Source organism: Canis lupus, chromosome 3 (assembly GCF_048164855.1).
Source record: "Canis lupus baileyi chromosome 3, mCanLup2.hap1, whole genome shotgun sequence".
Taxonomy (NCBI): domain Eukaryota; kingdom Metazoa; phylum Chordata; class Mammalia; order Carnivora; family Canidae; genus Canis; species Canis lupus.
In genome coordinates, this window is record NC_132840.1 from 22,602,945 (window position 1) to 22,626,634 (window position 23,690).

General features: G+C 57.8%; 1 protein-coding gene and 1 long non-coding RNA gene across 4 annotated transcripts in view; one reads left to right on the forward strand and one right to left on the reverse strand.

The window, feature by feature from the left end:
- LOC140630008 (uncharacterized) overlaps positions 1-13,598 on the reverse strand; it is a 74,735-nt gene extending 61,137 nt beyond the window's left edge. Inside the window, exon 1 of one of the 3 annotated variants that reach the window (XR_012027793.1) lies at positions 12,991-13,598. This is a non-coding gene — a long non-coding RNA (uncharacterized lncRNA). The remainder of the gene's footprint in view (positions 1-12,990) is intronic. The other 2 variants (XR_012027790.1, XR_012027791.1) reach the window with 2 other exon arrangements.
- A 1,229-nt stretch (positions 13,599-14,827) lies between these two features.
- Positions 14,828-18,832, forward strand: FOXF1 (forkhead box F1). Its single transcript, XM_072819511.1, has 2 exons — positions 14,828-15,821; positions 17,293-18,832. The coding sequence occupies exons 1-2, from the start codon at positions 14,828-14,830 to the stop codon at positions 17,451-17,453; spliced, it is 1,155 nt and encodes a 384-aa protein (XP_072675612.1). The 3' UTR covers positions 17,454-18,832.
- Positions 18,833-23,690: the final 4,858 nt, after the last annotated feature.

Genomic DNA, 23,690 nt, shown 5'->3' on the forward strand with positions numbered 1-23,690 from the left:
AGAGCTATGAGGTGCTCCCCCCAAATACACCCACACTTTTGCACCTCCCACCTCAAGATCCTTTGATCTAATCAAACCCAGGGCTTGAGCGACTCCATGACCCTGGTCCCTGGAAGCACGCACAGATCCAACCTCCCAGCCCTGGTTTCCAGGGGTCGGCATGGGGCCCTGAGGAGGCAGAGGAGAGAGATGGCCACGATGTCCTTAAACAGACATCCTCCCTGGAGCCGGTCACCCCGACATGGGTACTCTCTACCTAAAACTAGGAAGTAGAAGGAACCATCCTAAGAGCAACTCGCCCTGCGGAGGGAGAGCTCACTTGCAGAGCTGAGCCTTCAAAGCTTTTCTGAGGAATGTGTCTGCCCTATAGAGATGGGGAAAGATAGATTTGACCTGGGGAACGGAACGTGGTGCTGGTAGATCCGATAGCCAGGATGGAAGCGCCAGGCTAGGGTGCTCCCTGGAGTGACACCTAATACCTGCAGCAGCCAGTGCCCTGCCCACCGGAGCCCCAACGGATCAGATCGGGAGCTGCGGGGATGGAAAGCACGGGGAGCAGCGTCCTCAAAGCACGGTGTGGTGAAAAGCCCAGGAAATGTGTGGGAAAAAACAAAATCGCCCCTGTCCAGTGTCCTCTAGGAAAGGACTAGACGAGGCCTGACATTTTCCCACTGTTTCACTTTGACTGTGGAGACACAGGGTAGTGTTTGGAGGAGGGGGGTGCATTTCCACGGGGAAGCGTGGGGCATGGAGCCAGCCTCGCTGCCGCCCTGGGCCGGAGACAACCATCCGTCTGGCTGTAGCCACAGCCAGCCTCCAAGCCTCCCTGAGAGGTCAGAAGCCCCCGACTTGGGCCGTGCTGTGTCCTGCTGGGTCCTGCTCTTTCTTCTCAGTTCTCACTGAGTTAAGAAAGGGAGGCACTGAGGATTTCCCGCTCTGCAGAGGAACAGCAGGCTGTGAGTGCTAGTGGAAAAAGTTCCCCGAGGTTGGGGAACCTGGAGATCAGAAGCAGAGCAATTCCTTTTCCCCAGAAGGACATCCTGGGCCAGGAAGCAAATAGAAGAAGTTGTGGGCTGGTTATATTATTTTTAAAATAAAGAAGAGGTAAGGGAAAGCCAAGAGCTGAAGAGAGAAGGGAGACTGAATTTGTCCCCACCCCAGTGTTCCACAAGAGTTATCTGGGTGCCCTTTAAAAAAGGCACTGAACGACTTAAATTAGGGTTTTCCTTCACCCAAAAACCTGATCGTGCTACCGCGGGGTTGGGGGCGTGATTCCAAAAGGAGAGTTCCAGATTACCGGCGGCTGGGGGAGGAGGCACGACAATTTCACCCCTGGGGGGGCTCGCGGCACGGCGGAAGGCCCCCCCCAACCCCGGCGCGCGCCCTTTGATTGGGCCTGGGACACCAGCACCGCAAGTGCCCCGCGGCCGCAGCGCGATCGGCGGGCTGTTTGTAATTCCATCCTTTTTTCATTAACATAAACACCACTTGAACAAAAATATACACGGCCACCTACTTCGCCAGGAGAGGCGGCCCAGCGCCCACCGGCCCGCGCTCGCCCACCCGCAGGGCCCCCCCACCCTAGCGGTGCGCCCCAGGCGCCCGGGGCCACGCAGTCCAGGCTGTGCGGGCTGGCCCAGGCCGCCTGGGTACGGCTTTGAAGCCTCAGGCCGCCAGGCTCTCGAGCCGCCTCCCACAGCTCCCAGCGTCACCGGGCTGGCCGCCGCCCCCGGTGCCCCACGGAGGTGCTGAGCTGTCAACCTGAATTCCTAGTTAAGCCTCTTGTTGATGAAGCCTCGGGGCAAATTGGTTCCTCTTTACCTGCCCACCCCCGGCCTCCAGCAGGAGCTGCTCTCCGGCGGCCCAGGCAGCAAGCTAACCCAGTTGGAAGCATCGTGGTCTCAGCTCAGCTAGACGCTAGGCGAGGTGCAGGAGTGAGCCAGAGGCGCAGGGGATGGGGCCGTCCTGCGAGGTGAAGGAAGGATCCCGGGGGACGAACCGTCCTGTGAGGTGGAGCAAGTAGCCGGCCCCCCGGGGACACACCACCGGGGATCTCCGTCCTGGGGTTGGAGGAGCCCCACTCTTGACTGCGGTGGGCTTCTGGTGGAGGAAGAACAGTAGTAAGGGTGGGGTCTCCGCCATCCACACCAGTGGTGCTGGCGCCCGCCTGGCAGTTCTCGATGTTGCGCCCACATCCTGTGTCCCTGTTCACACAGCCCCGATCCGAGGTTCGTAAACCCCCCCCCCCCCCCCGCCCCGAGCACGGACGTTTGCGTGTGCACGTGTTCTGTGGGCCCCTGCAGTAATCTCCTCCCAAATCAGAGTTTATCAGAGTCAGCCGAAGTCCCGGGTCTGCCCTTCGCCCTCCATCCCCCCACCTCGACCCCACTCCCACTGCAATTAAAAAAAATTGGGAGGGTTTTGGAGATGGCAGTCAGCCTGACTCACTCAGGGATCCCCTCTAGGCTGTCTATACGGGCAGAGGCAGGTGGAGCACAGAGCCAGTTTCTCGGGTAATTTCCGCTCCGCACAAGGTAGCCAGAATGGTCCACGTAGTAGACCTTTGATGTGCTTTTTCTCCTTTCGTTACTGCACAATTTTTGGTATCCTGCTATTTTTCCATCACCCTATAGACATGTCCCAAGCATTCTTGCAGTTTAAGTGGATTTCCCAGTTTTGCGGGGGTTGGGGGGAAAAGAGAGAGAGCCCCACTCCAGACGCCCCAATGCACGGACCTTAGTTCCAGTCCAGGCGTCCCCCTCTAGCGGTGACCTACGATGCATCCAGAGTCCAGGGCTGAGACCCTTCCCCTCTGCCCCTCTCCTTCGTGTGTGCCCGGGGCCGCCGCAGGATCCGGGACTGGGCAGTCCCGCCACGGCCAAAGCGGGGCGCTGGGCCTGGAAACCCGCGCGTAATTGGTTTCCAGAAGGCGCCTCTCCAGGAGTGCCCTGAGACCCCCAGCCTCTCCCTTCAGAGGCGCGGGTGGAAGAAGGCTGCATGGGGCCCTGCGGGTGAGAAAGGGGTGCTCACTGCCCCCATGTCCCCAAGCCCGACCCTCCCCGGGGGCCGGAGAGTTTTCAGTCTGCAACTGCAGCATCCGTCGCCGGCATCCGGGCGCACACCCCCTCCCCCGGGACGATGGAGGTAAAATAAACACCGCGTTCACGCAAGCAGAACCCATCATTAGCCCAAACCAAGGTTAAAATAATTGCTTGGTCGCAGAAGGAGAGCAGCAGTAACCAGCCGGGGCTGCCCAGGACCCTCGCGCGGCCGTGGCCGCGGCCTCGGTGGACGCGGAGCCGCAGCTCAGCCCCGCCAGTCCCGAGCCGAGCCAGGGCGCACTGGGAGCCCCGCGGCCGCCGGGGTCCGCGCGCGAGAGAAACCCGGGCGCACCGCCTCGGCCGAACGCCAGCGCTCGGCAACTCTCCTCGGGGAGGCCACGTAAAGAATGCTCAAGTCAGGCTCGCCAAAGCAGAGTGAGTCTGGGCAGCTTCAGAGAGAGACAGAGGCCGAGAGAGAGGGGTTAGGGGCAGGTAGGCGGTGGTGCAGGGCAGCTCCCCTGAAGCCAAGTCCTTCCGAAAATGCTGCTTTGCAGAAACGCAGAGAAAAACGTGGGGGTGGTAGCCGGCGGGAGGGGGGGGGTAGGCGGTGTTAGGACACTCATTACTGGTCTCTTTAAAAAAGAGCGAATTTGATTCCTAATTGAATTACTTTTCATGGTGAATTAAACGGGTCTTAGCCCAATGCAGGGGGGGTGACCCCAGGGGGCAGCGGTGCCTGCAGCCGCCACGTGGACCTAAGCCATTCTCCAACTTTCACAGAGAAAAGGCAGGTGGGAGGAGGGAGATAAAAGCGTTGACTTTGACCTTGGGAGTATAACAAAATGTTTAAAATACTTTCGGGTTTATGCTTTTAAAAATAGCAGGTTACTTATACATCTTCCCATGGACGGATAGGATTTTTGTAGGTAATTGCTAATAAGAAAAAAATATGCCCAGGATAAAGATTAATTGGTGCCCGGCAGAGACAGGGGGTGCATAGTGAAAGCCTAGTGCCCCAAGACAAAGACCAACGGAGGGCTAGGATCCCTGTGGGACAGAGTTGTTCAAAGACACGGAGTACTGCAAGCATTGAGAAGATATGTTTCAGAATAAAAGGGCTAGAAAGCTTGAGTGGCTACTTTTTTTCCTCTGTTGGATTTTTTAATTCTGTAGGGTAAAAGCTGCCCTTGGGAACAAGTTAAGCACGGAGAGGCAAAAATAATAATAGTAAAAAAGGGACACAGCACATTTGAAATGAAGGAGCTCCGCAGCATTAGGCATGGGGAGTGGCAACTGGATGAAGGGGGAGAGCTATGGAATCTCCCCAGAGAGAGACCTGGTGCCTGGGCCGGTCAGGACCCCACTCCCAGGAATTCCCGGGAGGTCCGCTGCTGGGAAGCAGGGACCCCTTTGCCTCTAAAGAGCTGAGCCAGGGCTGCTCCAGCGTCGGCCTTGCTCCAAGTCCTCTGCCCCAATTTTGTGCCTCAGCACACTGGGAGGGAGCAGTGTAGGAGCTAAATGAGCCCCCACCCGCAGCAACACGGACACCCTGGCAGAGTGCTCAGACCAGACGTCCACAGTGCCGGGAAGCGGGATGGGGGTTGGTGGGGCTTCTGCGAGGGGCTTGGACTTTCCCCTCCTTGTCTGGGGGATGGGGTGTTAACAGGGCTATTATTTTACTGTTTTGGAGGGCGGAAAATGGGGGTGGTGACAGTCTCCCCTCTTTTTCCAGACTGGCCAGTGGAGCCCAGAGTTGGGACCCCATATTGACCACAGGGGAGGGAAGAAGATGCCTTTCAATTGATCCCACATTTATGGAGCTCTCACTGCCTGTGCTGTGCCTTGCTTTCCCATCTGTGAAATGGGCTCCACAGCAGCAACCCTTTAGTACAGGGCTGGTACAAAGTAGGCGCTCAGTGCTTCTCTAACCACAATGCTTATTCCCATTCAGTGTCCCCTCGGGGAGATAGCTTTATTTTCACCATCATGCAAATGTGAAAGGGGGCCCAGAGAATTTAAGAAGCTTTCCAGAGGTCACACAGCTGGCCAGCAAGGAGGTAGGACTCTAACCCAGGTCATTGGCCCACCAGGCAACCTGCTCCAGGAGGCCACCCCATGAGTGTAGGGAGCCTCTGAGGGTCTTGTAGACTGAAGAGGGTGATCAGGGCCTAGGTGTGGCCAGTGGGGTGTAGGGTGGGGAGGAGCACACCTGAGAGAGACTTCATCATCATTCTGTGTCAGAAAGCTCCGGTCCAGAGGCAGTTCTCCTCCAACCCTACACTCCTCTCCCTGAGGTTGGGACCAGGATTCTGAGCCACTTTCACAACCATACTGCCCAGGGCAGCCCATTTCACTGATTGTAAAATGGAGACCAAAGAAGAAGGGATTTGTCCACTCACGTGGGCTGATTCCCCAATTTGTGTTCACTCCACCAAATCTCTGGTTCTGTTAAACCAAGTCCCAAGGCTGGAGCTCCATAGACTTTTGGGACCTCCAGGAGAAAGGGACAAGGAATCTCAACCCCCTAGATCCTCAAACACCATAAGTGAAGGAGCACCCCCAATAATAACAACCATGGTTAACAATTGCTCATGTAGCTAATCCTGTCAGTACCCAGAAGGAGGTGCTGTCACTGTTCTTCTTCTGCAGATGAAGAGACCAAGGCACAGAGAAGTAAGGCCACCAGCCCCAGTCACACAGCCACGGAATCGAGTCTCAATCAGGCAGGACTTGCACTCCCAACAGCTCTCTCTACCTTGGTTCGCATTCAGAGATCCCCCTCACCTCACCACCCTTCCCAGACCCTATATATGGGGCAGTTCCAGCATTTCTCATCTGGTCCTCAGGCCAGCTCTGTAGATGGGTACTAACCTTATCCTCTTTTCAAAATGAAGAAACTGAGGCACCCAGAGATGAAGTCATTTGCAGAGGCTCTCTTTGTTCTACTCAGCCCATGACTTCCTCTTAAGGCTTTACTCAAAGCCCCTAGGGCACCAGAAGGGCCCCTCAAATACCCTTCCTCACTCTCCTGGGGAAACCCCATTCCAGGGCTAAAAGGGAATGAATACTCCCAGGAATACGGTCTGCAGAGAAACTTCCACGTCAGAGTGGCCCCCACCTGCGTGCTCGGAGCCCCAGAGAGAAGTCTGCTCTGTGTGTGCCTAGCTGAGGCTGCACCTCCAGACACCTCTCTCCCTCCCTGTCTCCCTCCCCCCTCCCTCCTCCTCTCCGTCTCCCTTTCTGTCTCTGTCTCTGTCTCCCTCCCTCCCTTCCCCTGCTCGCTCCCTCTCTCCTTCGTACACACACATTCCTCACTCGGGTCTGGAGCTCCCTGCCTGACCCCCTGGAGGCGGAGGGCTGGCTGCTAGTGTTCTAGATGCCCTCCTCCCGGAGCAGAATCCGTCCATCCTTGTGAGTTTTGTTTCTCCAGCTCAGCCTTGGCTTTGTTCTCAGTCCATTCCGGGCTCTCCCGGGTTTGTGAACTGATTGTCCCACGATCCCGAACGTGCGTCTTGAGGTCTTGCTCTCCATGTCTCCCACTCTAGGTGTCTCTGGGTTCTAATAACTAAATATCCCTGGGGCCCTCTCTGAGGAGGGGAGGGTGTCTATGTCTCCCAGGCACCTGTGCCTCTGCTCTAGGTGCACAGGCCAGGTTGCCCAGCAAGCACCCCACCCAGCTCTGACCTCCCAGGAGCAGTCACCTTTCCCGAGTCCCACACCAGAGCCACCCCTCCAATCAATCCTACAGGAAACGGGGCTCAGCAAAGCGATGTGGGCTCCCATGCGCCCACACACAAAGCTTTCCAGGGTCCGTGGCAGCTGACTTAGAACCCGGCTGGGACAAAAGGAGCCAACCAGATCACGGGGAATAGTGGAAAGAGGGAAAGAGAGTATCAGCTCCATTTTCTCAGCAAACCCTGGCTTGCGGGGCTGAGCCCTCAGGCAGGTAAAGCCCCCGCCTCTGCCCACCCCTCCCTTCCCAAGCTGTGCCACGGCTGGGCGGATTTTGATTTCTCCCCCAAAATAACACTCGCTATCATCATTTTCAACGCTCCCTGAATGGGAATAGACAGCACCACTAGCAAGAAGTGGAGACCAACAGGCACATTTTGATTGCACACGCGGGTAGCTTTCTGGGAGCAAATTGCTGCTTTTGATTAAGGAACAAATCTGAGCGCCCCCTCCCTTCATCTCCCCACCTTGCCCGGTCCCCAATTCCCAGACCTCACTCGGTTCGAATGCCCTCTTCCGCAAGGGCTGAGTGTGTGTGTGTGTGAGTTATCTTTCCTTCAATTCTAAGAAACACAAAATACCTGGCCCTTGAAATTTAATTTATATTTTCCTTTTGGTTTGTTTCTTTTTAGAAACTCTTACAGAATTCATTTGCATTTTCCCTGGGCACTGCTCCTCCTCCTATTTCAGGATTTATTTCTACCGGGAGCCCCAACCTCGGAGTAAGTGCGGGCCCAAAGCCCCTTCCTCCAGGCTGCACCTTCTGGGCATCAATTCTCTCCTGTGTGGATCTTTTGTTGGAAAACTAAATCTGGGAGGCATCTTCTCTTCCCCACACACACACACATCCTCACATGCACACACACGCCTGCTGGTGTGAGAAGGAACATCTTCATCCTATCTTTCTGAGTACAGCTGTCCCAGCAGTGAGGGTAAAAATATATCAGGATGCCTCTGTGGGAAGAAGGAGAGCTGCAGACCGGCCAGGCATCCGGAATGGGAGCACCAGGACGCTCCGTGTCCCGGGAGCAGTCTCTGTGTCTTAGAGCAGTATGTACTGCTAATGCCAGAAAACTCCCAAAAATCTCACAGGGGAGAGAGCTGTAAATTCCTAGGCTGCAGTGTTGTCAAATATTTCATTGAAGAACGTCATGGAAAATGTGTGCTTTTGGGTAAAGTGCCCGAACAGAGGAGCGAGCTCAGGGCAGCAATAGCCCAAATATGAGACTTTGTTGTTTTGGGGTTTTTTTTTTTTCTTGATCAAAATGTGAAAGTGTCTCTAATGTGCAGCTGACAGGAAGACAGCCGATCTGCCAGGGTTGGGTGTGTGGCTGACTCTCCCCACCGCTGCTCCTCCCACGCGGCCCTGGTGGTCCCCATAGGTGGGGTTTCCAAGCCTCATCTGCACACAGGGCACTGCCACTCTCTCCTCTTCATCTTGGGGTCACCCATGAAGAGTCTCAAAGGTAGGGGCCAAAATCTGGCCTGTCGCTGACAGAACAGGGCCACCGAGGTTCAGAGCTTAGCTGGGTGGTGATGAGTACAGATAGGGACAGCCCCCCTCCCCAAATGACGTGTGCACTGCAGATCAGTTTTTCCAATGGCCCCAGCACATCCAGGCATTGGGGCTTTCCACAATTCACCTTCCAGTGCTCATTCCACATGGTCCTGAGCTCACAGCTTCTCTGTGACAAACACAGAAGCACTTTGTCCCCACGTCTCCAGTCCAGTCCAAGAACCACTCACCTTTGCCAGCATGACAAAGTGCATAAAAGTCACTCTATCGCCAGAAAAGTAAAGTAGGAGAGTCACTTCATTTCCCTGGGACCTGAGATGAGCGAATCACCTTCCAGGGTTATGGTCTCATGAGCTAGTGACTGGCCGGGGCACCCAGGCACACAGCGTTAGTGGTGTGAGCACTGCAGGATTTTTCTGCGTGTTGATCACACTCGAACCCCCTGATGTCTGTCTGTCCGTTTACCTATTTGCACTCTGCGGAAACACACTGCCTGCTGCAACTCCTTGTGATATGCTGTCCCTAGGACGAACTGCGAATGTCGCACCAACAACTCTCCCAAGATAATCTGTGCCCACAGGCATCAAAGTGTACACATCTTACAATGTTCGTGTACATAACCCAGTAGAGCACATGCACACCTACAGCAGTCTATGTAATTCTGTATCATATGGTCCAAAGAGCCTATAATGTTCCGTGTCTGGAACCCATTACATCGTATATGTCCTTAGACTGTTCTCTGTGTGCAATGTGCTATGCTATACACATTTATAATTGTCTGTATATGGAACACCTCATAGTGTACTCGAATATTCTACACACATAACGAGTTCTACTGATTGAATCTTACAATATTAGTTACACGGGAGGCTACCGCACCGCACTCACATCCTGTGATGTTCAGCACAGAAACGAGTTAGATGTACACACCTCACCCCGTTCTGTGCACAGAGACCTGATCTTATACACCTGCCTGACACTGTAGTGCCCAGAGGACATGCCAGCACGGACTTCGCCTTACCCTACTCTGTGCCTCTCTATTTCTTGCAGGTTTTTTTTTCTCTCTCTCTTTTTTTTTTAAGTAAACTCCATGCCCAACATGGGGCTCAAACTCATGACTCTGAGATCAAGAGTCACATGCTCTACGGGCTGAGGTAGCCAGGTGCCCCTATGTCTGGACAATATTCTACATGTTGGCATGCATGATATGTGTGCACATCTGGCATCTGCAGAGAAACATACCATGTATTTTGTGCACAAGTCATCCTATATAACCCAGGGAAGGGGCGATGCCCTGTCTCCTGACCCTGACATTTCTCTCCACAGTCCCCTGTCTCCAGGGCCACATTTTCACCCACAGATACCCCGCCGCCACTCCCCACTCCGGGCCTCCCTACTGACTCTCCTAGGCCATGAGGCTTCCCTAAGTGCCCGGAGCCCACCTCAGGTCTGGGGCCCAGCCTGCCCTACCTTGTGTTGTCTTTGGACAACGCCTGGAAGGGGTTTGAGGGAGCAGGGACAGGGGAGGCTCAGGCCCCACGCTAATGCAGAGCAGGGATAGTGGGGGACAGGGCGGCTGCCCTCTCCGTGGGTGGTCGGCTGCCGCCTTCGCCTCCGCCCCCTCCCGCTGGGCCGGCCGGGCACAATCCGAGCTGGATCTGGTTCCCTGCTCGGGTTACGGCGCACTCTCCGCCGGGGCGGCTTCACTTAAGCAATTAGCCAGTAAAAATACCTTGGGCTTGGGGAGTGGGAGACATGGCAGGCGTGTCTGTTTTTACACGCTCCCCCCCACCAATTTAGGATTCCTGGGGCCAAAGCTGGGGCGCAGATTTGATTTGGGATGGGAGGGGTGTCCTTAAGGATCTTTAAGCTAAGAGCAAAAAACTACCCATATCCCCGTCTATATTTTTTCCGTCGGTCCCATGAGCTGGGCCCCTGGGTCTGATGGTTTCTGTCTCTATGATAGCCTTTCTCTACACACTCTTACCCAATGCTCACAATGGCCCCGAGAAATAGGTGCCATTATTTTAGTTCCTTTTAGATGAAAAACTAAGGTGCACAGCATGATGATTAGCTAATAATACTTATCATATATTTAAATGTTGCTAAGACAGTAGATCTTAAATGCTCTCACACACAAAAGAAACGGTAACCACGTGACAGAGGTGGCAGGGAGGAATGCATGGTTGTGATCGGGTTCGTTTTTTTGCAACACGTAAATGTATTCAATCAATATACTGTATGATTTAAATTTACACAATATTACATGTCTGTTATATCTTAATAAAGGTATTAAAAATCAACCAACAGTCACTGCCCCACACCAAAAGAAACTAAGGCACAAATAGCTTATCCCTGTGTGGTAAATGCTGGATTCAAATCTGGACCACGACAATTCCCAGTATGCGGACAGAGGGTCTCTGCCTCCTTTTCCGTTGCAGACCCCCGCTCGCCCTGTGGCTTAAATGCTGGTTCTGCAGTCAGATCTGGATTTGCATCTTGGCTCTGCAGGATGGCCCAGGGTGTGGGATAACCAGGGCGGAGTGACCATCTGTAAAGGGAGGGATAACACTGACCTCCTAGGAGCTTCTGTGAAGATTAAACAAATATCTTCGGGGCATCTAACCTGGGTCCTGGGTTCACAGATGGGAGGTAATGGGTTCATGGACAGGCTCCAGGTGTTTGGTGAGAACTTGAAAATCATTCTGTGAATGGCACAGGTATGTGCAGGTATGTGGGTGGGAGGGTGGAGAGGATCTAGTTTTCAATAGTCTGTCAAAGGGATTCACAGCCCATGGAAAGGTTAAGAACATCCGAGGGGTGTTGATAAGGCGGCATCAGCACTTGGCGCAGCCAGTGGTTGAGAAGACCTATTAATGGCACCGTGTCTGTGACGGCTGTTACTATTTTATCACCTGCTCTCCAAAGGGCCTCTATGCGCCTGGGAAGCCAGGGGCTTCGGGGGGCCACAGAAGCTTTCCTAGACTCTCTCTGCCCTCCACCTGTATTGAAGCTTCTGGGGGAGGGTCAAATGCAACGAGTCTGTCCTTGGAGGTAGAGAGAAAAGATAGGTGTTCGCCTGGCAGTGCTGGTTGACCCAGGCCAGGTCCTTGGTGGGCCTCAGTTTCCCCATCTCAAAATGCAAGATCAAGTGAGACTTCTCCAGGCATCTTAAGAGCTGAGAGCCTGTCTCGCGGGCATACACAAAAGCCCTTTTGCTATGGATGTGGTTTTTCCTAGAATTGAAGGGGGGGTCCCCTCCAAACTAGAGCTGGGAGCTCATTTCCCCTCCTCTCCTTCTCACACTCCCACCTTTACCTCCTTCCTGGGTGGAGATTAGGAGTTGGGAAGAGCCTCTGTCTGGCACATTGCTGAGGATCCAGGCCACGAGGCCCCCTCTCCTTGGGCAAGGTAACTGCTGCCCTTTCCCTGCAAAGCCTGGTTTGCTGTCAGAGCGTGAGGGTTAAGTGGAGGCCAGGTGGGGCCCTGACTCCACACTTCCTCTCCAGGAAGGCAGAAGCTCTCCCACCCCAAAACACACAGGGGCCCCCTTGAGAGCCAGTGAAAGACCTGAAGGGAGGAAGTGATGGGGGGGGGGGTTCAGCCAAAGATGGCATCTGCGGCCCCCTTCCGAGTAGAGAGGACCCAAAAAGGAAGGGGCTGTTGGAAGAAGCCTCCCCCATTCTATGTTCTATAGAGCCCCCTCACTTTGAAGGTGCCCCATCAGAGAAACAGGCATTACTATCGCTTTCTGGGAGCCACAGGGCACGGCGGCATCCTTAGGCTGGAGAGTGGGGCAGCCTCTCCCGCTGGCCTTTCTACTAAACGCCAGATGTGCTCCCAGCAGCTGGCGGTAGCGACCCCTTCTCGGGAACTTCCCTCTCCCGGCAACGCCAGGGCCTCCTAGCCTGCAGCTGCCGTTTGGCCAAAAAAAAAAAAAAAAAAAAGAGAGAGAGAGAGAGAGAGAGAGAGAGAATGTAAGAATGTGTGCGTGAACGTGTAGGCGTGAATGCAGCGGCTGTGCGTGGGTGAACACGCAGTGCAGGAGTGTGTGCACTTAACGCAAAGCGTGTCCTCTGCGGTGGGCAGGCCTGTGCTTTCGGGGGAGAGTTGGGGCTCCCGAGCTGTGTGAGGGGTGTTCGCCGGGAGGATGCACTGGAGGCTGTGCGGAGCTCGGGGGCTCTGGGTGTGTGCGTGCTGGCTGGGCTGCGGGGGGTGGGGGTGGGTCTGCCGTCGCGCCTCCACCTGCGCGAAGGTAGGGCCACACACCCTGTCCCCAGGCCGCGGAGCCCGGCGGCAGCGCTGCGCGGGGAAGGCGCCCCTCGGCCTGGGAAGGCGGGGACCGCTGGGCACGCTACTCCTGCGAGCCCCCCAGCTCCTCACACGGACGTGCCAGGCGCCCCGAAGGCGACGAGGCGTCTACCGCCGAGGCTGGAGGCGTCTGAGCGAGGAGGGGGGACCGCGGGGTCGAGGACGCCAAGGAAACCCGAGAGGAGAGGACGGTGGGCTTTGAAAAGCGCCGCGGGGCGGGCTCAGTCCGAGCCTCCCGGCGCTCCGGGAATCCGTTTCTGGTCCCGGCTCCCGCCGGCGCAACGCGTCCAGGCTGGTCTTTGCGACCCTGGAGAACAGCCGTCTCCTCCCTACAGCGGCCCGGAGAGGCTGGGCTGGGTGCCCCGCAGTTAGCGCGCGAACGGCACTCACCTGGGTGCCTCTGGCCGCCTTGCGCTCCGCTCGGTGCGGTCCCGCGCCGGCGCCCCGGTCCTGCGAGGGGAGGCGAGGCGAGGCGAGGCGAGCGCGCGAGCTCCCGGCTCCGACCGCCCGGCGCGAGGGCCTCCGGGGCCTGCGCTCCCACCCGCGCAGGCTGCTTTCCGGAACCTGGCCTGGCGCGCAGTGTCAGAGGCCCCGCGGCGGCGGCAGGCCGAGCCCACAGGGGCATTAGGCCAACTCCCCCCGCGCACGCGGAATTCTCTATTATTATTATTAAAGAATCCCCCAGAACGTGTTTACGTTGAGCCGTATAAACTTCCTGCCAGGGCCTCTACCATCTATGAGGAATCGGAACCTGTTCTTGGAAAGTGGGGACACCGGAGCTGCGGGGCCAAAGGGGCGGATTTTAAGCCTGTGCCAGTGTGTGTTGGGGGGGGCCCCTGGGCAGCATGCGGGTTCAGATCGGAAGGCGGGTGGGAGTGGGTGCGAATCCGCTCCTGGGGGGCCTACTGTCCGTGCGCGAGTGGGGCGCGCCCTTGGGCACGCGCGTGCCTGAGCGAGCTGTGCGCGTGCGGGGGAACGCACGCAGGGGCGCGAGTGTGCACTGGGGGGTCTTCGCATTTTGCGAGGTGTGCACGTGCACCGAGGCTTGCGGGCGTGCGCGGGAGTGCATGCACGAGCGGGGGAGCGGCCCCGCGGCTCCGGGAAGCCTGTGCGGCCGGGGTCCCGCCGAGCCCGCGGGTCTCACTCGCCCCCGCTCGGCCCGCGGCGCCCGCACGAAGCGGCCGCGACCCGCCCCGAGCTTTCGTTTTCCGCCCGCGCTCGGCTCCCGCGGCGGCCCGCCTGCTCGCGCGCTTCTGGGCGAGTCCAAAACGTCCCGGGCGCAACGCAGTCCTCCCCGGGGCGGGGAGAGCGGGTAGGCGGTCCCTCCCGGGCACGTACGCCCGCGGCCGCGGGGACCGGTGGCCCAGCCGGGGTGGCCGCGGTGGCCGCGGGCTGTGCGCGCCGGGCAGGGCCTCGGGCGCCCGCGCCTCGGGGCCGGGAAGGCGGGGGCCTGCGCGGCGCGGGGCTGAGCCGCGGCCCGGGCGCAGTCACACTTGCTGGCCAGGTTGGTGGAGGCGGGGCGGCGCTGCCGGCGGCCCCGGGCGGCGAGGGTGGGGGCCCTTTAAGCGCCCACCGCCGCGGGCGGGGGGAGGGAGGAGGGGACTCCCGGAGGGTCCCGGGCGGCCCGCGCGACGCCGCGGAGGGGAGCTGCAGGCGCGGCGGCCTGGCTGCAGCGGCGGGGCCGAGCGCCGCGGGGGGCGGGGGCCCAGCGCCGCAGCCCGCGGGGGCGCACGGCCTCGGCCCCGGAGGCGCTGCTCCCCGCCCCCCGAGCTCGGCGGCGGGGGCGGGGCGGGGCGGGGGGGGTGGGGGGGCGGGGGGCGGCCTCGCGGCCTCGGCCGGGGCCGCAGGGCTGCACCGAGGCTGCCCTGAGCCTCCGCTCGGCTCCTTCCCCAGTGGGAGGGCGAGAGGGAAAGAGGGAGGAGAGAGGGCGAGGGCGAGGGCGCGGGAGGCGGGGGGAGGGAGCCGGGGCGAGGGGGGTCCGCGCCACCCGCCGGCCGCTCCCGCGGCTCCTCGGGGCGGACGGGCGGGGGAGGGCGGGCGCGCCGAGCCCCGCCGCGCGCAGGGGCCGCGGATGACGGCAGAGGAGCAGCCGGCCCCGCGCGCGCAGCCCCCTCCCCCCCGCCCTCCGCCCCCCCCTCCTCTTCCTCCTCCTCCTCCTCCTCCTCCTCCCGGCCGGTCGGCGGCGCAGAGCAGCGGCGGCAGCGGCGGCGGCGGCAGCAGCCACCCGATGTCTTCGGCGCCCGAGAAGCAGCAGCCACCGCACGGCGGCGGCGGCGGCGGCGGCGGCGGCGGGGGCGGCGGGGGAGGCGGCGCGGCCATGGACCCCGCGGCGTCCGGGCCGGCCAAGGCCAAGAAGACCAACGCGGGCATCCGGCGCCCCGAGAAGCCGCCCTACTCGTACATCGCGCTCATCGTCATGGCCATCCAGAGCTCGCCCACCAAGCGCCTGACGCTCAGCGAGATCTACCAGTTCCTGCAGAGCCGCTTCCCCTTCTTCCGCGGCTCCTACCAGGGCTGGAAGAACTCGGTGCGCCACAACCTCTCGCTCAACGAGTGCTTCATCAAGCTGCCCAAGGGCCTCGGGCGGCCCGGCAAGGGCCACTACTGGACCATCGACCCGGCCAGCGAGTTCATGTTCGAGGAGGGCTCCTTTCGGCGGCGGCCCCGCGGCTTCCGAAGGAAATGCCAGGCGCTCAAGCCCATGTACAGCATGATGAACGGGCTGGGCTTCAACCACCTCCCGGACACCTACGGCTTCCAGGGCTCCGCCGGCGGCCTCTCCTGCCCGCCCAACAGCCTGGCGCTGGAGAGCGGCCTGGGCATGATGAACGGCCACTTGCCGGCCAACGTGGACGGCATGGCTCTGCCCAGCCACTCGGTGCCACACCTGCCCGCCAACGGCGGCCACTCGTACATGGGCAGCTGCGGCGGCGCGGCGGCCGGCGAGTACCCGCACCACGACAGCTCAGTGCCCGCCTCCCCGCTGCTGCCCGCCGCCGCCAGCGGGGTCATGGAGCCCCACGCCGTCTACTCGGGCTCCACGGCCGCCTGGCCGCCCTCGGCCTCCGCGGCGCTCAACAGCGGCGCCTCCTACATCAAGCAGCAGCCCCTGTCCCCCTGCAACCCCGCAGCCAACCCCCTGTCTGGCAGCCTCTCCACGCACTCCCTGGACCAGCCGTATCTACACCAGAACAGTCACAACGCCCCAGCCGACCTGCAAGGTGAGTGGGGGAGACCCGGGCTGCCCTAGGCCTGGGGGACTCCGACGTCTGTCAGAGTTGGGTGCTGAACCGGGCCCCCACCCCCACCCCCACCCCCACCCCCACCCGCTGACCGCCCTGGGCGAGAGCTTGATGCCACTCCTGTGGGGTGCCAGCCCCGCTGCTTCCGGAGGTCACCAGCTCTCCGGAGTGTCTCCCAGCCTCGCATGCCCCCCTCTGCGGGGTGAGTGCAGTGAGAGGGGAGGGCAGATTTGGAGCAAGATAATTGTTTCACCTTTTCAGTTCCAACTTCCAGCTGCTGGTAGCCCCCAGCCTGCCCAAGTAGGCCCCTTCCTCACCAAAAAGGCTCGGCCCCCGATATTCCACATCCCTCTAAATCTTTGGCCCCTCACACCTCATCAAGTTCCCAGGATGGAGCCAGAGCCCAGCCCTGGCCAGCTGGCTGGGCCTCCCCTATATTCGCCACCACCGGAAGGCTGCCTGGGCAGAAAAAGAGCGTTAGGCCCAGAGCTGCCTGGGCTGGGTGCTCAGAGGCCCGGCACCCCAGCCTCCCAGGGAACCAGGCCTGGCCGTGGGGAGGTCGAGTTGGGGGACATTTTGTGGTGACAGGGGCAGAGAGGGACTGTGACCAGGCCCAGAGCAAGAGTGAGAGGTGCAGGCCCCACAGACTCTTTGTTTCTGAGGATCCAGGCTTTCGGTTCCCCAGGTACACTCCTCCCCACTCCTCTGAGAAGGACCAGGCAGGAAAGGCTCCCCTCCAGCACTCTCCTCTCAGCACCCACCAGCGTCTCTGGGCCCGGTTCTGGAAAGAGCTCGGAAGGGCTAAGCAAGGCCTGTCAGGGCTCAGCTGTCAGCCTCCCGCGGGAGGCAGGAGCCGGCCTGGAGGTTGGAGGGCCCCCTCTCCACGGGGATCTCCCTGTTTGGGCTGCTTCAGACTCCCAGCGGCTGGGGCTGCCTCTCCACCCCCTGGCGGAGGGGGAGACGGCTGTTCTCCAAGGGGCCTTTCCCCCTGGAGAAGCCTCCAGCCCTACCGGGGCCTCCGCAGGCTTCGGGGTTGGGAGGTGAGTGCCCCAGCCCTAGGCACAGGCCTTGGGCTGGCCCTGGAGGTGGAGGCCGGCTCTCCTTGAGGTCTGCTGGCCCTTGGCAGCCCCCTACCCCTTCCTCTTGGGGCTTCAGGAAGCCCCAGCCTGGAGCTTGGTGCCTGAGGCAGGAGAGGCCCACGCCGCAGGCACCCAGGAGCAGGGGTCATCCCTGGGGTCCTGGGATCTTCTGCTGGAGCACAGAGCCCAGGGCCCGAAATCCGGGGCCGCCCGGCCCCGCCCGAGGCCGGAACTCCGGGAGTCTGGCACCTCGGTGGGGCGTAGGGAGGCAGCGGGCCCGTGCGCCGGAGCCGGGGAGCGCTGCTTCTCCGCCGGAGCCGGGGGCGCCCACCCTAACTCTGCTCCCTGCCCTCCCGTTGCCTCCTTCGCAGGCATCCCGAGGTATCACTCCCAGTCTCCCGGCATGTGTGACCGCAAGGAGTTCGTCTTCTCCTTCAACACCATGGCGTCCTCATCCATGCACTCGGCGGGCAGTGGCTCCTACTACCACCAGCAGGTCACCTACCAAGACATCAAGCCCTGCGTGATGTGAGGCCGCAGCTGGCGGGGCCCTCCAGGCACGGGCGGCCTGGCTCGGGGACCCCCGGAACCCATCGCAAGAAACTGCTTTATTCTTGAGGTATAACCGTAGGCAGAAGACAAGGGTTTGACCCCTACCCACCCGGATTATTTGGAAAGGAATCCCCAAGGCAAAGACCCAGCTTGGTGGTCAGCACCTCCTCCCACACTCCTTCAAAAAATTAACAAATGGTGGCTGTGGGGCCTGCTCTGACTACAGCTGTTGGTAGAAGTATCTATTTTCGATCCAGTGGAAGCCGGCTGAGAAGGTGCTGTATTGGGGGAAACCCTCGACATCCAAACAAGAATTCTGCTGAGGCCTCTCCCCGCCTTCCCTCCAATGGCAAAAGTGGGGGAAGGTTTTCAGAAGAAAGGCAAACATGTGAGACCATCATTATCAAATACTTTTATTTTTTGGTTGAGTATTTATCTTTTAATTTTTAATTTTTTTTTTTTTTTTGGAAAGAATGTCTTGGAATGCGCAAGTCTCCTCTTAGAGCCGTGTTTTGCAGGGAAGGGGGGGCAAGAAATCACGTCTTCCTCCCCATCTCAGAAGCCCTCCAGCAACCACAGGTGGATCTTTGTGCGGACTTGCATTTCTGAAGCCACTGTTCGTCTTACAAAAGGAAACTAGAAGGAGCCCAGAAGCAGGGGCTCCCCGGGCCTCTGCCGTCCCCTCAGCCCTCCTCTGTCTTCTCTACAGTCCTTTTTGGTTTTGTTTCGAATTGCATTTTGACTCTTTTGGCGGGTGTTTTTCTCACAAGACCCGACTGTCTCCCGATCTCTACTGTAAAAAAACGTGCTGGTGTGAGAGCGAGGGGAACACAGCGCGGCGCGGGGGCAGGGAAGGCCGGTGAGCGCACGAATTCAGGATTGCGGCGACGCAGAAAGGTTAAGGCACTTTTTTAAACTATAGCAAGGCTCATCCTGTTATTTATTCTACTTTCTTTCCCTAATAATCGAAACACCGCATAGGCTCCTCCGTTTATCAGTATTAATGGTGTAACTTTGTTGGCAATATTTGCCGCGTAGAATTTTTTTTTTTTAGAGAACCATTGTAAATTTGAAACAAAGTCCGATCTGTGTAAAAACAAATTTCCATATGTTTATATAAATATATATATAAAATGAAGGACTACCCCCTTTTTTTAGTATTTGGCTGCTGGGGTGCAGCATTTGTGACACGTATTTCAAATTTCCTTCTGCACTGTATAAAATGACAATTTGAGGATGTTTTGCCTTTTGTGTATTTTTTCCTAAAAAAAAGAACAAAAATAAAAATGTATAACATTTGTACATGGCCTTTAACATTGTATCAACTAGAAATAAAATCGCATGAGTATTTTATTGGGATTGGGATTGCGGAGTATCTTCCAAACCCCAAAATATACACAGAAACCAGCTTGGGATCTCTAGACTTGTTTTATATGTAAAATATGGGTTATTTTGAATACTTTTTTCTTTTTTGTGTCTCTTTTTTGCTAATCCTCCTCTTTCCATCCTTCACTTCCCGCTGAAGTGAAATTTGGACATGCGTAACTATTTTTCTTGGCTTCTGTTTTTTAAGAAGAGCCCTCTGCCCCTCTAAATGTCATTTCTTGTTTTAAAGAAATAATCAGATGTTGAAAGAAAAACTTGTCCCTCCTTCCTCCAGGGAAAACCATATAGATATAAGAATATAGATGATTTTTTTTACCTTTTTTTTTTTTTTTGCCACCAATGGGAGTTTATTTGGAGTTTCAGGCTTTACTGTTTCCATATTCTAGCTGTTATAAATTGTGAAACTTTAACTTTTTTGTATGTGGAGTTTGTTTTTTGTTTTTGTTTTTTGAGGGTTTTTTTGTGGGTTTTTGTTTGTTTGTTTTTGGTGCCCTATACTTGGTTTTCCCCAACTTAGAACTGAGTAGAATTTAAGCGAGAAAAGAACCATTGGTGGGAAAGCAAGGTGACAAAAACATTTCCATTCAGGAACACTTTCCTGAAAATGGGGTGGGGGAACACTGTCTAAAACCTGCATCTCCAACCCGACCACCCTCCTTCTATTCCAATTCCCGCCTACCTAAGAAAACAAACACAGTAAAGTCACATTGTCGGTGCACCCATTCAGGACCCACCGCAGTTTCTCCGCGTCGTGGGGTCGCAAGCCTCTGAACCTGGTTCTTCTCAAATTTGACATTTTGGACATGAGGGTAATTTCTCCAGTGCTCTGTTACATCAAAATTATCAAACTCGCCCAGGCAATTAATGTCCCAAACTAACCGCTGTCTATAAAAGCAAGATAAAGGGTACAGGAAAAGGCCGGTGACTCCATCCCTGGGGGCTCTGGTGGGCCGAAGCGTCGGGCGGCAGTTCTCCCTGGGCGCAGCCGCTGTCGCTGGCATGTGCCTGGCCCTGCACTCCGGGAGCACATTGGCAGCGAGGGGAGAAGGCACTGTCCTCCTGGGGTGGAGGCCACCACCGCATCCCACCAGTGCTCAGGAAAACCAGGCCAGAGAAAATCCCCCAGGCCTCCAGCACGGAAAGTGCGCTGCGCTTGGAACCGGGCAACCTCCACAGGCAAGAGTGGGCCTCATCCTCCCTCCCCGGCCACGGAAACTGCACCCCAATTAGGACCGAGGCTCTGGTAAGTGGGGTTGATGAGGAGAAATCCAATGCCAGCTCAACCGGCACCCTCCCCAGTCTCCAGCAACTTCTCCAGCCTCCGTCTGCGTCTGCACCCGCTCCTTTGGCCCCTTGGTGTGCCAGAGATGCCGTGCGCGCAGGCTGTGATTGGCTTTGGTGGCTGGATCGGAGTCTGGGGCGGTGAGCCCGGGCTTCCTGCTCATCTCCTTGGCCGCACCTGCGTCTCAGCGGGCTCTCCTACTGCTCCCACATCCTGGCCGGCTGTGTGGGAGGCACGAAGACGGGCCGGTGCAGGAAAACCGGCCAGGGAGCCCCAGGCAGGGCCTGGCCTCTGTCTCCCGGTCTGCCCCAGAGCCTGGGGATGCGAGAAGAGCCTTTCCCGGGAGAAAAGGTTGGCTCAGAGAGGGCCTGAATACTGCAGGCAAAACTGCATCGGGACCCATGTTCAAGACTGCACGCCGCTGCTGCTGCTACTGGTGCCCTCGGAAACCAGAGTGCTTGAGTTGTGTCTGCTCCCGGCCCATCTCATCCCTGCTTCGCACAGGGGCCAGTACCTGGAGCTCCCACTGTGGTGCGCCCCCACAAAAGCATGCTGTGCATATGCAAGTTACAATCCTAAAAATGTAAAGGTGTTTCAGAGTCTGTTGCAAACCCACACATGCTATGTGCATAAATGGGTATCATTCTGGCACAGGGGCATTCTAGGTAGAATTAATTTAAGAACCTCTGCGCATACCTGGGAGGGGGTTGTCTTGGAACAATGCAGCCAAGCTACCCTAAGTGTATGAATCCTCTTAAGTAATAAAATACCTGGAGGTGGAAAGTGGCAAGAGTCATATCATAGGGTTTCTGTTTGTGGATTACACATCCCAGGGACTCCAGGGTTCTACTCGGGGAGGGGGTGGACATCCTGGGCGCACCCAGCCTTAGCCGCTGGGCCATTGCAGCAGGAGTGTCTTGGCATCCTCCCGGCTCCCAGTCCCAAGCGGGAAGAACTGCAGGCCCAGCTAGCCCCCACCCCATGGAGCTCACCCCCACCCTCTCACCCACCTCTGGTCCACATCTGGCCGGAAGGCACTCAGGGTATGTGCTTCTGATGGGAAGGTGCCTGGCCCGTCAAAGCCCATCTGTCCCAGTTTTCTTTTCCCTTTGGGGCTGGAGAGCTGGGGAAAAGGATGGGAGTAGCAGTGTACAGAGGCCTGGCTCCCTACCTTCCAGGCGCCCACGAGCCGGCAGCTAACCCAGAGGTAGTGGATGTCCTGCCACCACCGAACCTGAGCACGCCCTATGACCTCTGAGCCTGTTTCCTCATCTGTAATAATACCATCGTCCTGACCTACGAAGGGCAGTGGTTCAGGGGTGAGGCTCCTCAGGAGCTCTGCGGTACACACACAGGAGTGGCCACAAGATCCACACGTCTCACCCTGCTTCCCTAGAGATCTGCCTGAGTGTATGTGTGTGTGTGTGTGTGTGTGTAGCGGGGTGGGGGGGGCGGTGGATGCCATTCAAGATGCAAGATTCCATACTTCACAGGGCCCTAGACTTGGGGGTTTCCAATGAGCAGTCTGGGAGCCAGTGAGCTCCCCATCTTCTAGCACGCTGCGCCTGCATGGACTCTCCTCCCTTCCCAGGGAGACCCTCCTAACTTCCAGGCCAGATGACCCTTGAGCCCAAGGACTTCACTTCTCACGGGGATTCTCAGTGTGGAACCGCCCTCATAGGAAACACTTGAGGTGTCTGCTGACACTGCAGACTGGGGGGCGGGAGTCGTGCTGGGAACTACTTGATTCGACTCTCTGGAGGTGGGACCCGGGACTCCAGTCTTCATAGATTTCCAGGGGTCCTGGTGAGTGGAGTTTGAAGTCTCTCCTGCAGTGTTCTCTGGGCTCCTGAGAAAGGCCCGGTGGAGGCGGCTCAGCCTGGCCTCTGCTGCCCCCTCCCGACCACCAGCTGACAGACCCGCAGAGCCCAGGCGTTCACGTTCACAAGGCATGCTGCTTGCTGCCCTGGCAAGCCCTCGTCCCACACACACTCCAGCCCTTCTTGGGATTTCCTTAGGGAGGTCCTAGGACTACTCCTGCCTTCCAGAGACAGAAACTGAGCACGGACAAGTGAGGGGGCTTGCTCCAGACACTGCAAATAAGAGCTGGTATTTGGACACAGACCCAAAGCCCACATCCCTAAAGCACTGCGCTTCCTGGCTCCTGGTCACCCACTTTCCTCCAGCCACCAGGCCTAGTGAAAAGCGGCAAACTGTCCATGAGCAGCTTCTGCTGGGGTCTCTGAACACAGGGCCTCTCATCACCCCTGCCTGAGCCAGCAGCCTCAGCTCACATCCCTGACATCTACCTTCTCTGGCACACCAGACCTCAGTCCCCCCACGCCCCTCCCCACCGGAAGCCCCCCTCACTTCCTTGGGCCCCCTCAGTCCAGCAGAGAAAAGCTCAAATGAAAGCTGAAACTCAAGGCAAGAGAGGGCAGCTAGGGTAGCCTGTGGGGCTGTGCTTCCTCCCTCTGCTTCTGGAATCTTCTGGGCATCAACATGTCCAAACCCTGGGCCATTTCAAGGAGAAAGGCCTTTGCTGGGCATCTCCAGCAGACAAACCATATCCATTTACAAGGGTACACAGATGGATCTCAGGACTGAGACAAATCACGGCCCTTGTCAATGTTGACACATGTGCTTTGAGAACGGGCAGAGGATGTCTCCAAGTGTGACAGGGAGAGAACCACCATGGATGCTGAGTACCTCCATGTCTGCCATTGCAAGGGGCTAGACTCAGTGTTACACACACCCCAGTCATCATGGGTCAACAGACTAAGGCACAGTTTGCAGCACCAGGAACCATGGGGTTGTGTCGACACGCTGGAGAGACGTCACCAAGGCCAGGGCAACCCTGGGCCCCGAACAGAGGCAGAAAGCCCCAGCATAAGCACGATCAGCAAGGGGCTCCCTCCAACTCTTAGAGCATAGCCTTTCTGTGGGGGACACAGAAAAGGTGCAGGCCATACCCTGTGGTTTCGGAACAGTGGTCTGGGGAAAAGCAATGGTGACTAGCCTCTCCAGGCATCTTATTGAAACTACCACACCATGGAGGGGACATGGGCCATGCGTCCTATTGTGTCTAGGGCCTGTGGCCACAGGGAAGCATGCCAGGTCCTCAGACGTCCCCTAAAAAAGGGCAAACTGTTTTTGTATTTGGAAATGACCCCAGGGCGAGCCACCGATCAGCACACGTGTCTGGGTCCTGCAACACCTTGACATGGCCATAGCTTGTGTGACACAAGGACAGCTGCACCATCTCTGTCCAGATGGTCAGGGCCTGGCAAGGTGGCAGCAGGCATGAGCAGCGAGGTGCCAGTTCACTCTCCGGAAGCCTTCACCGTGATGCCTTCCCCGGGGAGAGGGGACTCTCTTTGGGAGAGGAGGCAGCTCCCTGCAGCTGACCCACTCCAGGAAGTGCACCCTTGGCGGTTTCTCCATAAGGTAGCAGCGCCACCTGCTGTCCGCCGTGCAGGGCTTGTGTTGGACCAACAGCCAACTTCCCAATAAACCCGAGGAAAACAGGTTTCACTGGAACGTGGACAG